Source organism: Dipteris shenzhenensis, chromosome 13 (genome assembly GCF_047967505.1).
Source record: "Dipteris shenzhenensis isolate YYH24624 ecotype China chromosome 13, Dip_SZ_1.0, whole genome shotgun sequence".
In the NCBI taxonomy this organism is placed as follows: domain Eukaryota; kingdom Viridiplantae; phylum Streptophyta; class Polypodiopsida; order Gleicheniales; family Dipteridaceae; genus Dipteris; species Dipteris shenzhenensis.
The window spans coordinates 40,988,189-41,002,453 of record NC_141608.1 but is presented as its reverse complement, the minus strand read 5'-3'; the positions used below and the strand labels follow the sequence as shown (position 1 = coordinate 41,002,453).

Below are 14,265 nucleotides of genomic sequence, written 5' to 3'. Positions count from 1 at the left end.
GACTCAAGAGAACTATGAGCACCAGATCTAGACCTTACAGGATCTCCTGGGGGGGTGTTTTTTTGGGAAGCATCTTTTGGCAAGCGTGTACAAAAATGGCGAGCAATATCTAATCTCTCTCTCTCTCTCTCTCTCTTTCTCTCTCTCTCTCCCCCTGAATTAGAGTAGTATGTGCATGTGTGAGCATGGTGACTATGTAGTAGAAGCCTGTACAGTGAGTACAACTTATATGATCCTATACATAATGTGCACTTCCCCCTCTTAAGTTGTGAAACATCCTTTGCCTTTGGGAATAAAGCTGAAAGTGGATGTTGCAACACCGAGGTTAACTAGGTTACGCTATGGTTGTTGTTGATCTTGATGATGTCTAGTGCACTGATGCATAAATGTCCTCATGCTGAGGAATGATCTACTGATCGAAAGAGGTGGTGATCATTGGATCCAAGAATGATGCAATGCGACATGATTGAGTCGATTCTGGAGACTGATTTGCTAATCTGTACCACTGATGGAAACTATGTCCAAAGGTATGATGTGCTCTATGTTAGAGGTGAAAGCGTCGGTGGCGGATGCTGGAATTGAATCACCTAAGGAGCTGAATGCATTGTGGCAACGTGCGAATGTCTGAGGTGCCACTGCTCCTCAATGTAAGGACCCTTATGGATGCTCCTCAATGTAAAGAGCCTTATTGGAAAAAAAATTTCGGGGGTTTTTTTTGGAGCCTTATTGGAAAAGCTAGAGTAGGCAACAGTCTTGGGGCACATTCATACCCACACCACCGTCCCAAGGTGGCCACCCAACGCCTTGGGCGAGCAAAAGGAAATGACATGAATTGCACTAGTTAGGAGTTGAACTCCTACCACCGTTTTAAAGGAAGATACTAGGCCAATCACCCTTTGATACATTAAAATTTGCGGCCGTAACTTAAAACCGTGTTTACCACCACTACACCCTGCTCTCCATTTTTTACTCGTGTCTGACTAGGTAGTGTGAACCAGATTGGTTTTTTTTTTTGGGGGGGGGGGGAAATAAGTACCAACAACGCCCCATATGAGATCTTATTATTGGAATTTCCCCCATCACCCTTCTCTAAGTTCTCTTACCTTCACTTGTACTACATGATTGTTTTCAATGTACAAATGTGCTGCAGCACAGTATATGTTGCCTATGTTTGATGTAAACAGAATAGTCATCAAGCCCAAGACTTAACAGCAATCGGTGGTGCCCCTTCATCAAGAAGCTTTCAAATGGAGGAGATGGCTATGGCGTTGGAAGTCTCTCTGCAGAAATCAGGATGGCACCTCAAACCCAACTCTGTTTTGGGCATTTTCCATCAACTTCTCGACCACCATCCCAATACACCCTCTCACCGTTTCCAAGAGCTCCTCCTCTCCTATCTCCTCGACACTGACCTCAAGGACTGCGGCGCCCCCTGCCTTCCAGACTCCTCCAGCCTTCCACGGATCACACGGTTGCATGCGCCCTTGGTCTTGCAGGTTTGTCACACTTTTTGATTTCGGTGTTCGCTCAGTTACTCTCGGAAGGCTGCTTGTAAGAATCGTGAAGCCTTTCGTGACCACAAATTTTCGGACCCAGAATGTAGCTTGCTTGAAAATAGACCTTGATGCTTTTTTCTTCTTCTGGGCGTCGGTTTGCAATCGCAGGGACGCCTAGAAAGGGAAGCATTTTCAAAAATGACAATAACAGTTTTTTCAACCATGAGGTACAAAGACAACAAAAGCGGCAATCGCAGCAAGTACAACGTTGCTCAAGGAGCAAGAGAACCTTATTGTGGGTGATCTTTCCAAATTCGTCACACGATTGGGAATGCGACGACTTCTCTAGTCATAGCTCTAAACTCTCTCATATCACCTATACAATCTTCCTGGCGGAAGGGGACCGATTGTGCTTGATAGTCTATCCAAAAGCTCCTAGATTTGCTTAGCATCCTCTTTTCCACCATTTTGGATAGTCTACAAGGTGCTTTCTTAAATGATCTTGATCTTGGTGGCTTAAGTTCAATAGCATTATATGGCAAGCTTCTTACAGCCTTACCCACAGTGGAAAATGCTCAGGACCATACCAATAGAAGACGTCTGTATAGAGATATTGCAAACATAAGCACTCAGCTCTGAATCGATATACACAGCATATGGGCAGCAAAACAGAACGTATATATAGCTCCCCAAGGTGTGGACAATCTGGGACAAGCTCGGTGGTTACATCTGCAGCCAAGTATGGCTGCTAGATGTGTACCCCTAATGCGTGTGGATGTGCTCCCACTTATGTTGCTCCTTCCCCCTCTGTTGCTTGATGGTACTGAGGAGGCTACATCTCAGTGTGTTACTGAGGTTAGATATGCCGACCTAGAAACCACAGTGATGATGTCTAACACTGAGACGTGGGTCGACGAGGAGTCAGAGACCTTTGTGAAGGTGAAGGACAGCATGGAGTGCTTGGAATCTTCCAGGTGTGTGGCTGTTGCTAAGAACATGAGGGTGGATTTCATGGAGTGCCCTAGGGTTTCATGTTCAGATGGATGCTCTAATTTAGAAGGGGATAGTACAGGATTACATAGGTTATTCGTATGTGCCTCGATGAGGTGCATGGTTTGCTTTTAGAGCAAGCAACATGCAGTACGATAATCTGGTATGTACTTAATGTTCTTAATATGTCAGGTAGAGTGTGAATGATGTGGAACGGTTTTCGATGACATAGACCACGCCATCAGAGAGTAGATGTAGTGTTTGAAGCAGACATAGAAGACATCTTTGACACGTTTCTCAATGCTCTTCCTAAGCCTTTTAATCTAATGTACATTGACCCTATAATACTATTTCCTACATACCTCTTTGTAGTGACAGTGTCAAAATGTACAAGGAAAAGATAAATCACCAAAAGAAATTAAGCCTAAAGCTTTGGCGAAAAGATCTGCCACATTCTAGTGTGTAGGACAATAGATCAATAGGATCTCTCCTATTGGCTAGATTGATTAAGCATTTTTTGCTTAGAATTAGGAGAGACTAAAAAGAAATGATATAGTCTTCACAAGTAGTTGTAGCTTGAACGAAGAGAATGTGGACTACTTTTTGATTATCGTTTTTCTTTAGTGCTAGCCTTTGTCACGAGGACTGAGCCTGACCTTCACCTCCATAGTGCTAATAGAATACCCCATGTGGGTTGCAGTTCTTAGGGACTTCTATTATTTTCACTTGTATTGATGACTTCACCAGGTACACTTGGATTTTCGCCTTGAAATCCAAATCTGAAGTTTCTTCACGCTTTAAGCATTTTATTGCCTTAGCTGAGAATGAGAGTGGGCTGCACATTGCTCACCTTAATACAGACAGGGGGGGTGAATACATGTCAAAGGAGTTTGCTGTTTTTTTGGCTTCACGTGGCATACATCATCGATGCACGGTGCCGTATACTCCTCAACAGAATCCCGTGGCTGACCTATTTACGGTGCCTTATACTCCTCAACAGAATCCTGTGGTTGAGCGAAAAAATAGGTTAGTGATGGAGATGGCCAGGTGCATGTTGAAAGGCAAACATTTGCCTTACAAGTTGTGGTTGGATGCTCTCATGTGTGCTAATTACATTTTGAACAGATGTCCCACAAAGGCATTGTAGACTATCACACCTTATGAGGCTTGGACGGTTCGTAAGACTGACATTTCTCACATGAGGACTTTTGGATGCTTGGCCTATGCTTACGTGCCTTCACAGACATGCACTAAGTTGGATGATAAAGCTTTTTATTGGGTATAGCTAAGAGAGCAAGGGCTATAAGCTCTACCAGCCTTGCACGGGCAAGTGTTTTGTTAGTCGGGATGTTGTGGCGTTTTCAGTTTGAGGATTGCAAGCCAGTATCCACACCATTAGAGCTTGGTTTTTACTTCTCTTCTTAGGATGGCAACGGTACATGTGATGTCACTCTCTATCAGTAGGTAGTTGGTTGTTTGATTTACCTATGCCATATGAGACCTGAACAATATGATGTCTCACAGTTGAGGAGATATATGCACAGCCCATCTATGCACCATTGGCATGCCGTGAAGCGTGTTTTCAGATATCTCAAAGGAACTCAACATTTAGGCTTTCTTTATGGGGCTGATACTTCACTTGTCATGCATGGACTAATTGATAGTGATTGGGCTGGTTGGTCGGACACTCGTGTGTCACCTAGTGGCAATTGTTTCATGCTTGGTACTTCATGTGTTTCTTGGTTCAGCAAGAAGTAGAGTACAATTGCTACTTCTAGCTATGATGCTGAGTACAGAGCAGCCTTTACAGCTATAGTGCAGTGTGTTTGGCTTCGGAAGCTACTTGCAGATCTTTATGCATGTCAGACTGCTCCTACCGTCATCTTCACTGATAGTCAGAGTGCTTTGGCTGTTGCAAGGAATCCTGTTTTCCATGCTCGCACAAAGCATATTGAGGTTCACTATCACTATGTCAGAGAGTGATTATTAGCATGTGATAGTCAGTTGTCTTATGTTCCCACTGAAGACAACTTGGCAGATATATTTACGAAGACTCTACCTCGACCGAAGTTTAAGGCTTTTCGACAAACTTTAAACTTAGTACCTTTTGTAAGTTGATCTATTATACTCTGTATAGTCATAGGTTGCTATATCCCTACATGATGAACACGTGCAATCATGACATTAGATATTCAGGTATCCTAAGCCATGTCCAGGATACTTTAGCCCATACCATGGAGGGGGTTTTGTAGGCCATTCTATGGGCTATCCATAGGTGCCCCTTATTCCTTGGTATGTGTCTTGTAGGCCTAGTTATAGTCAGTTAGGACTACCTAGGTTAGTTAGGACACTTAGTGTAGTTACGGCATTTAGCCCTAGGGTTTTGTCATATTGGCTCCCCTTTGAGCCTCCACTTGTTGTTGCAGCATTTTCAATACAGCATCGTGTTTTTTGCTCTTCCATCACTCATTCTGGGCTCCCTTTCTCCAACAATTCAATGGCCTTCTGCTTGAGCTGAGTTGGGGTGAGCTCCTTCGCTATGCTTGAGAATCTTGCGTCTTTTCATCTTGTCTTGGAAGCATTGTTTGGCTTGTGTCCCTTTGTGTAAGGCAATTATTACATCTTCAGCTTCCACTCTATTTGTGGGTTTCTTTCCATGATATTTACTAGCTTTTCCTTTTGACTTCCTTCAAACTAGCCCTCTGGTAGCCCCCCTATGTGTATGAATTGTGCATTAACACCCTCTTTTCTTGTTCTTATACTTTTTCATATACATCCGATGTGTTGATTTTAGGTCCAATGTTCTTGTTATTTCCTGTTTCACTAATTGGAGCTGAGTTGTAACCAAGTCCTAGACTTTAGGCACCATTTGTGGTCTAGGTGCTGCTGTTTTGTGTATCTGCACTACTGCGTGAATGATTTCTTGTTTTCCTTGTCCTTCTTATGTTACGCTCAAGTTGAGGCAACATGACCTTGGAAGGGTCAGTCGACATTTTCCTTTGTAAGGATCAATGTTTGTATTATATTTATTTGGGCTTGATGTAAATGGTCAAAGGGGTTAATGTCAAGGTCCTTGATGAGGGTGACAAGGCACTGACTAGATGGGTCTAAGGCTATGGGTCTTAAATGCATTAAGTGGGAAATGTGCCTAGGGGCAAGTAAATAAATTGATATCCCAAGAGAGAGGTAGTAAATATGCATTTAAGAGGTATCCTAGAATGAAGACATGTGGCATACTAGATCCATCTAGGGAATTGGGGCTTGGTGGAATATGTAAGTTGGAGCCTTCACGTAGGTGAGTGTTCTGAGAGTTTGCTACCACCGAGAGTGGATGGGAGGAAAATCTGAGTGCCTGCCCCGTGATTGATCATTGAATTGGCAATATGAAGCAGGTTCAAACATAGTGATCATGATAATTTGGTATCAAAGCTGCAGGATTAAGTGGTGACGGATATGGGGTTTCATAGTGTATGTGTGGGTGTGTGGATTTGTATGTGTGAGAGCATATTTTTATACTATGGTCTACACCCACTGTTGGGTGCTGATGACGTCAGTGGGGATGTCATAGTAGCTAGTCCCTGCTATGCATGATGGAGTTAATGGTTTTCAACCTTGTGAGTGACTATCATGAGATTGAAACTGCACTATGTTGTGTTTTTAGAGGATGAGTTTGGGAATGTTCCTGGATTCATCTAGGTATATGCTTCTGCCGTATTAGCGGACATGCAAATTTCACCTTGTGAAGTTTTTGTCCAAGTTGCGGCCTGCTGGTATTGTGATAATTCTTTCTATCTTAAATGGTGCGTTGCCCTATCAGCTAGATTTAGATTTAGATTTTGGATGCTCGTTCGGGAGAGACTAAAATGAAAATGTTTAGACTTCACAAGTAGTTGTAGCTTGAATGAAGAGATTTTGGACTACCTTTTGATTAGCCTTCTCCTTTAGTGCTAGCCTTCATCATGGCTGAGTCTGCCCTTCACCTCCGGAGTGCCGACAGAAACTCAGTATGAAGACTTTGTATAAATGGATGCTCAAGTATGTGTGGGTGTGTGGATTTGTATGTGTGAGAGCATATTTTTATACTATGGTCTACACCCACTGTTGGGCGCTGATGACGTCAGTGGGGATGTCATAGTAGCTAGTCCCTGCTATGCATGATGGAGTTAATGGTTTTCAACCTTGTGAGTGACTATCATGAGATTGAAACTGCACTATGTTGTGTTTTTAGAGGATGAGTTTGGGAATGTTCCTGGATTCATCTAGGTATATGCTTCTGCCGTATTAGCGGACATGCAAATTTCACCTTGTGAAGTTTTCGTCCAAGTTGCGGCCTGCTGGTATTGTGATAATTCTTTCTATCTTAAATGGTGCATTGCCCTATCAGCTAGATTTAGATTTAGATTTAGATGCTCGTTGGGGAGAGACTAAAATGAAAATGTTTAGACTTCACAAGCAGCTGTAGCTTGAATGAAGAGATTTTGGACTACCTTTTGATTAGCCTTCTCCTTTAGTGCTAGCCTTCATCATGGCTGAGTCTGCCCTTCACATCCGGAGTGCCAACAGAAACTCAGTACGAAGACTTTGTATAAATGGATGCTCAAGTATGTGTGGGTGTGTGGATTTGTATGTGTGAGAGCATATTTTTATACTATGGTCTACACCCACTGTTGGGCACTGATGACGTCAGTGGGGATGTCATAGTAGCTAGTCCCTGCTATGCATGATGGAGTTAATGGTTTTCAACCTTGTGAGTGACTATCATGAGATTGAAACTGCACTATGTTGTGTTTTTAGAGGATGAGTTTGGGAATGTTCCTGGATTCATCTAGGTATATGCTTCTGCCGTATTAGCGGACATGCAAATTTCACCTTGTGAAGTTTTCGTCCAAGTTGCGGCCTGCTGGTATTGTGATAATTCTTTCTATCTTAAATGGTGGGTTGCCCTATCAGCTAGATTTAGATGCTCATTGGGGAGAGACTAAAATGAAAATGTTAACTTCACAAGCAGTTGTAGCTTGAATGAAGAGATTTTGGACTACCTTTTGATTAGCCTTCTCCTTTAGTGCTAGCCTTCATCATGGCTGAGTCTGCCCTTCACCTCTGGAGTGCCGACAGAAACTCAGTACGAAGACTTTGTATAAATGGATGCTCAAGTATGTGTGGGGGTGTGGATTTGTATGTGTGAGAGCATATTTTTATACTATGGTCTGCACCCACTGTTGGGCGCTGATGACGTTAGTGGGGATGTCATAGTAGCTAGTCCCTGCTATGCATGATGGAGTTAATGGTTTTCAACCTTGTGAGTGACTATCATGAGATTGAAACTGCATTATGTTGTGTTTTTAGAGGATGCGTTTGGGAATGTTCCTGGATTCATCTAGGTATATGAGTTTGAGGGCTCTACGTAAGGATGGACGGAAGAGTTGAAAAGTTGTTGAAGTGCACATATTACAGATTTCCAAAGAGTTGTTGATTGCCAAAACATCACCTCCTTCAATCGCTTCGTCGTTGATGAGCTTCTTCCTTTGAAACATCGGGCAATCAATTGTTCCTGCCTCCTTCTAGATTCCTTCCGCCAAAGTTCTGGTCCAGCCAAAGGCACAGTATGCAAATCTTGCTAGAAGACAACGCTACCATCGACGGCTGCACCAATGGATGTATCCAGTAGATGCTCAGCATCGTCAAGATTGTAGGAGCACGGGCATGGAGAAGAAAAGGGCAGACATGCGTCGCGTGGTTTGTATGACGGCGCATGGGTGAATCTATAGCCTGGAACGTCTGGTGACGGTGAATTGCTCTGGTGGCGTTGGTTGATCGCAGTGCTTTAGGTTGCCAATGGTCACGAGCCCAATCGTTGTGGGTTTTTCGCTCACGCGAATGTAAGGAATAACAAGAGGTCGTGGTGAGGAGACTGCGAAGATACACAGAGGTGTAGAGTGACGTCAATGCATAGGCAGTGGCAACTGCGAAGATACACAGAGGTGTAGAGTGACGTCAATGCATAGGCAGTGGCAGTTTTGACCATGGAGCTTTCCATCCTTTCTTGTTAAAAGAGAAGAAAAATCGATTTTGTTTGGATGTCCCTTTTGCAGTTATTTGGTAATTATAGTTAGTTTAAATTGCAGCAGTTTCCCTAGCATAGGGAAATTTGTAGTTTACAGTTTTACAGTTTGCTATATGCTTGTATAGCGGGGGTTCGGAACGTTATTATATACAGTTGTAAATATTATTTCCGAGTTTGTATCATTTGGATAGTGCGTGGGGGGGGAAAAAAAAACCCATCGACCTAAATGGAAGTTGAAGAAGAAGCTTCTAGGGTGGATCCCGTAGAGTTGGGAGTCCGGCCGACCCCGCAAGTGTCGCGCCCAGTAGGCCATACACTATCTGGTAGAATTGCATTATTGGAGGATGCCTTGTAATAGATTTTAGCGCAACAATTACAAGCAAATGTAGGGTAATCCGAGCTCAGAACAATGGTTCATAGTATGTCTACTAGACCATCTCGTAAAGAGAAGGGTAAAGCTCCAATGGAGCATGAATTCAGTGTTCATACGGTCGAGCCTAGGAGGGCTAAGGTGCGTAATATTGCCAATTATAGGCCAAAAAAGTATTATGGTCGGATGTCTGACCGTAGTTTTGATGTCATAGAGACCTGGTTACACAAATGGGATGAGGCCTTTGCCATTTGTGAAATCAAGAATGATATGAAGAAAATCCGCAAGGCCACCCATATGTTTAATGAGGCAGCAGATAGGTGGTGGATAAGACAATAGAAAGATAGAGTGGCATCCACTACTTGGGAGGGGTTTAAAAAAGAATTTAGAAAACACTTCTTACCTCCTGACGAAGCATCCTGAGCTTGGGAACAGTATCGAAACCTTCGTCAAAGAAATTTATCAATGGCAGAATACACTGATAAGTTCAGAGAAAGTGTAATAAAAGTTTATGAACCTCTACCTCAGTCAGTCTAGGTAAAAGATTTCATCTTTGGATTAAATGATCGGATCAAGATGGAAGTTCGGGCTAAGTATGCGAACATGCTAGATGAAGTAATTGCCATAGCCCTGAACTATGAGGATGCCAAAGGGAACAGACCACGTGGGTTTGTGCAGGTTGGGACTCGGTATGAGTACCCAAAGAAAACGGGGTTTAAGAAGAAGTGGATTAGCAAAGGGAGTGCCTCACAGCCTAGTGGTCAAGCCAAGCAGGCGCAGCCAGTTGAGACTCCTAAACCAAGTACTTGCATTGGAGTGAAAAGAAAAGTAACACCAATGGCAGCCCGGGCTTGGTCGAAGTCTTCTTTGAACCCAGAGCAAAGAGAAAAAGTGAGGAGAGAAGGCTGGTGTTTTGGATGCCTTCAACCTCATCAGTGGAAAGATTGTCCACGAAACAAAGATCGTCGGATGGCTGAGATGTTGATCTCAGAATGCGACGTGAAAATGGAGGAAAGTCCCAGAGCAGAATAGATGCAGTTTTAGCTAGCGGGATCTTCTCAAAGGTCAGTACCTGTTTTGTTATGTGTGTCTGTTGCTAAGCTAGTAACCAGTGCACCTGATAATGTCCAATCAAAGCCCACAGCAACGGGATATACAGCCTTTAACGATATGAAGTTAATTAAGATGAAAGGGCAAGTAGCCAATCATGTCATTGTGTTGTTTGACTCAGTGTCAACGCACAATGTAATTAACTCCAAGCTTGTAAAGACGCTAAAATTAAAGACTAGTCCATCTGACTACGCATATACAGCATAGTTGCCAGCCGAAACGGAAGAAACGAAGTTTCCGGCCCCCGCCGAAACGGAAATGGAAGAAACAGCAATATGATACAATTTATGTATAAAAATTTATTTTTGATACATAATATAATTATCAATAGAGTGCAAATCATACATAATACAATTATCTATACTTGAAGCTTCAAGCATCAATGCATCGTTCATGCTTCTATGATTCTAAATTCTTGAATGATGCTTCAATAATCTGAAGACTGAAATCAACATGTATCATGACTAACAAGTTTGATGTTACAAGAATCTGAAATTTAGAAGTTTGAAGTACTTTAAACTTAGCATACAAGTTGAAACTTGAAACTTGAAAACAGCCAATGTCCGGATTCCAGACTCCATAGATGATCATGATTCATGATCCACAAATTCCATGATGATGACTCATGAGTCATGCAAGACTCAAAATAAAAGCACCCATGGATGATATAAAAAAAAGCAGCTGCCACCTGGCACCAAGGTCCAAAGTATACTTAGTAGTAAGTACTGTATCTACTATCACATAGTCTAGAATCAGGATGCATCATGCTGCAGCCTGCAGATGATCAGTAGTAATGTACCTTGGTCCTTGTCACTTGACTACGACTGTACAGACTACAACGCTAGCCTACTCCTAGTCATGACACTTCAGATGCAGGCTGCATGCATGATGCATCTGAAGTGTCATGACTAGGAGTAGGCTAGCGTTGTAGTCTGTACAGTCGTAGTCAAGTGACAAGGACCAAGGTATATTACTACTGATCATCTGCATGATCCATGGACTCCTCATCATCGTCATCCTCTGCCTCCTCAGATGAGCCTGAGGCATCTGTGTCACTGTCTGAAGAAGAATCAACATCAGGATCAGGACCATCGGGTGCAACTGAAGTACTATCACCATCTCCAGATGGTTGAGTGTATGATCGTGTGTGGTGTGGTGGTACTGACAACTCCTCATACAACATGGTGTATATGTCCAGCTCCTCCCGTGGGATATCTAGTATGGCCTTCATCTTATCCACGTCCACCTTGTCTACATTCACTTGGCGAGGTTCGGGGCAGCGTGCGGCGAACTCAAGGAGACAGAGGTTGCAATGACAAAACACCAACTGCTCCAATTGAGCCGTGCTCAATCTGTTCCTCTTCTTTGTGTGAAAGAGGGCCCTAGTGCTTCAGTTCCTCTCACAAGGACCGAAACTACAGTCCTGTGAGAGAACACGTATAGCAAGGTGTTTCTGCCATAAGCCAATTAAGCAGAGATAAGTATCAAGAACTTGATAACTTTAAACATATTTGTAGTAGATAAAACTTCAAATTACTTAACGACTAAGCTCTAACTAGTGGCGTTGTAACTTGTCTCTTACCAAATTCGGAGTACAGTTGCCATATTTCTCCCACCAGGAGACAGGCTGCAACTGTGTCTCTCGGAGCCTACCCGTAGGTCGACCAAAGGAGAGGCTGTGATTGCGGAACAATAGAAGTTCATCCTCCATTCTTCGTTGCATCTCCAAGTCACCACCCGTCCAATTTTGTAGATACTGTTGCATCCCCTCCTCCAATTCGTCATTCTCATATTGCTCTTGACTGCGCCATAGGGGATGCAATACATGTGCCACCGCATGGATTGGGCGGTGGAACCAATTCCACCGCTTATTCCATATAGCACGGATGGACTCAATCCTAAATTATGCCACAAGAAATTAGAATGCATTATGCATGTAAAATTCATAGACTATAGATAATAGTACATACATAATACATATCTAAAAATTCCAGGCTTCATGATAACAAATTGCGATTTAGTAACTGCAATAATTATACATATTACAAAAGTAAAAGGTCTTACTTATCAGGTGATAGGGAAGTGTTTCTGTTGAGGGCCTCTCCAATCTTGTCCATAAACTCGTACAAGAGTCCTAATGTGCTTCCCTCCATGTCCGTGATGCGAAGCACCGTGTAGATAGGATTAATCGATTTGATTAATGCCTCCGCCTGATTCCACCAAGACTCATCCATGATCATGCAGACAAATTTGTTAGACTTTGCTTGGCCTCTATCATCCTAATCTCCCCACTCCCGAGACACAACCATGCGCAACAAGCCCTGGCGCACTCGCATTAGCCTTTCCACCACTATGAACATATAAGCAAACCTTGTGGCTGGAGGTTTTAGTAGCTCAAGGTCAGTGTAAGCCTGATAAATGCTGAGGACTTTGGGTCTCTTCGTGACAAACTTCACGATATTGCGGGCTGTGGAGAAGATGGCATCAATCCAAGGTATCTTTCCTAGGACCTCGATCAAAAGATCAAGGCAATGTGAGGCACAAGGTGTCCACACAATCTTAGGGAACTCATCTTCTAACATGGCACCCATTGACACACAATTGCTGCCATTATCTGTCACCACCTGCACCACATGCTCAACACCTATCTCCATAATGGTTGCTCATAAATGCTCCCGAATATACAACCTTGTAATCACTGTACCTGCAGTGGAAGCGTCTATGGCTCTCAAGAACATGGTTCCCTTGCAAAAAGACACTAAAATATTGTACACACTCCTTCTGCGTGTATCTGACCATCCATCGCATAAGAGTGTGCATCCATATTTTTTCCAAGTCTCTTTCAAGAGCTTCATTTGGTCTTCCACACATTCCCTCTCTCTTCTTAGCTCTCTTGTCCACAAGGCCTCATATGTAGGCCCTTCCCATTTATACCCAATGCGACTCATGGCTCTCATGGCCTTCCTCCATCGTGTAGTCTTCGCCACATGAAAGGGTATTGCACACTGTATGAAGAGCTTTGTGAGCTCACTAGTGGCCTCCTTCACCGCTTGCTTTTGCAAGTGCGCTTGAATGCTAGACCTTTGCAGTGATCCTCTTTTTCCCACACGAGCACCCACACTAATTGATCCATGTGGCAAGGGTGTTCTTGTAGCACTAGGACCCGCGCTCGATGTAGTTGATGCCCCTCTACTTCTCTTTGTAGAACCCAATGTGCTGGCATCATCCAATGGCTCAGTGTCAGCAACCTCTTCTTCATCTTGCAGCCCTTGCCCTCCACTTTTTGCAGCCAAGGTTGCCATGCGCACACGCTTCCATTCTGTTAGGCCACCTTTCACTGGAGCAGGCACAAACTCACAAGGTCCTACATCCTTGTTGGGAACACCTGTTAGATGGTCTTTCACCCGTGTGATAGACCCACAATAGTTGCATCTCCACTTCTTGGAGCCACCGCCTCCTTTATAACTATCCAGGAGGGAGACATGGACCCAATAAGCATCTCTTGGCATTGAGGAGGATGGAGAGGTCACAAGTGAGAAAGGATGGAGAGGTAGAAGGAGGATGGACAGCTCAAAGGTAAAAGAGGATGGAGAGGTGGAAGGAGCCTGGAGGATCAGAGGCATGGTTGTAAGACACGTTAAGACACGACATGTTAGACACGCTTTAGACACGAGTGTCTAAAGTGTCTTAAAGATAAGACACGTAAGACACGTTTTTCAGTTATAATAATATTAAATAAATATTAAATTTAAAAATATAAGTATGTATAAGTACAACTTGGTAGCATGACTAGCTGCTAGTTTTAACATTTTAGAAGTACAATGTAGTTAAGAGTGAAGACTTCTCACTTGTCAATTAAGACTTAAAAGTTAAATGCCCAGACTCCGGACCCGGAACTTCTTGCAAGTTAAAAGTCAAGACTCGAGACTTAAAAGTTAAAAGTTAAGACTAAAGACTCATGGGCTTGCAAGTCATGACTCACAACTTTAAGGTTTAAAGTGCAAACCAACAATTTGATATTCAAAATTCCAAATTACAACTTAAAAAGAGCCTAGAGGGCTACATAGATGATAGTCAATCATCATAGATCAATAAAGTTCAAACATATGTCATAAATAACTCGGCCAATGCCAACAATCTAGTAGTCACATGTGACATGAATGAAATCTGAATCCTCATACATATAACTGAATGGGAATCTTTTGAATCTCAAGAGTCAAGTCTCTCAAGACTCA

The 14,265-nt window shown here is 43.0% G+C and overlaps 1 protein-coding gene across 1 annotated transcript in view; it reads left to right on the top strand.

Annotated features, from left to right (window-relative positions):
- The first annotated feature begins 1,088 nt into the window (after nt 1-1,088).
- The window catches only part of LOC147895403 (tudor domain protein (DUF1767)), a 65,223-nt gene continuing 52,046 nt past the window's right edge, over nt 1,089-14,265 (top strand). The window contains exon 1 of the mRNA XM_087383316.1: nt 1,089-1,496. Coding sequence (XP_087239442.1) covers nt 1,248-1,496 — 249 coding nt within the window. The 5' untranslated portion in view covers nt 1,089-1,247. The remainder of the gene's footprint in view (nt 1,497-14,265) is intronic.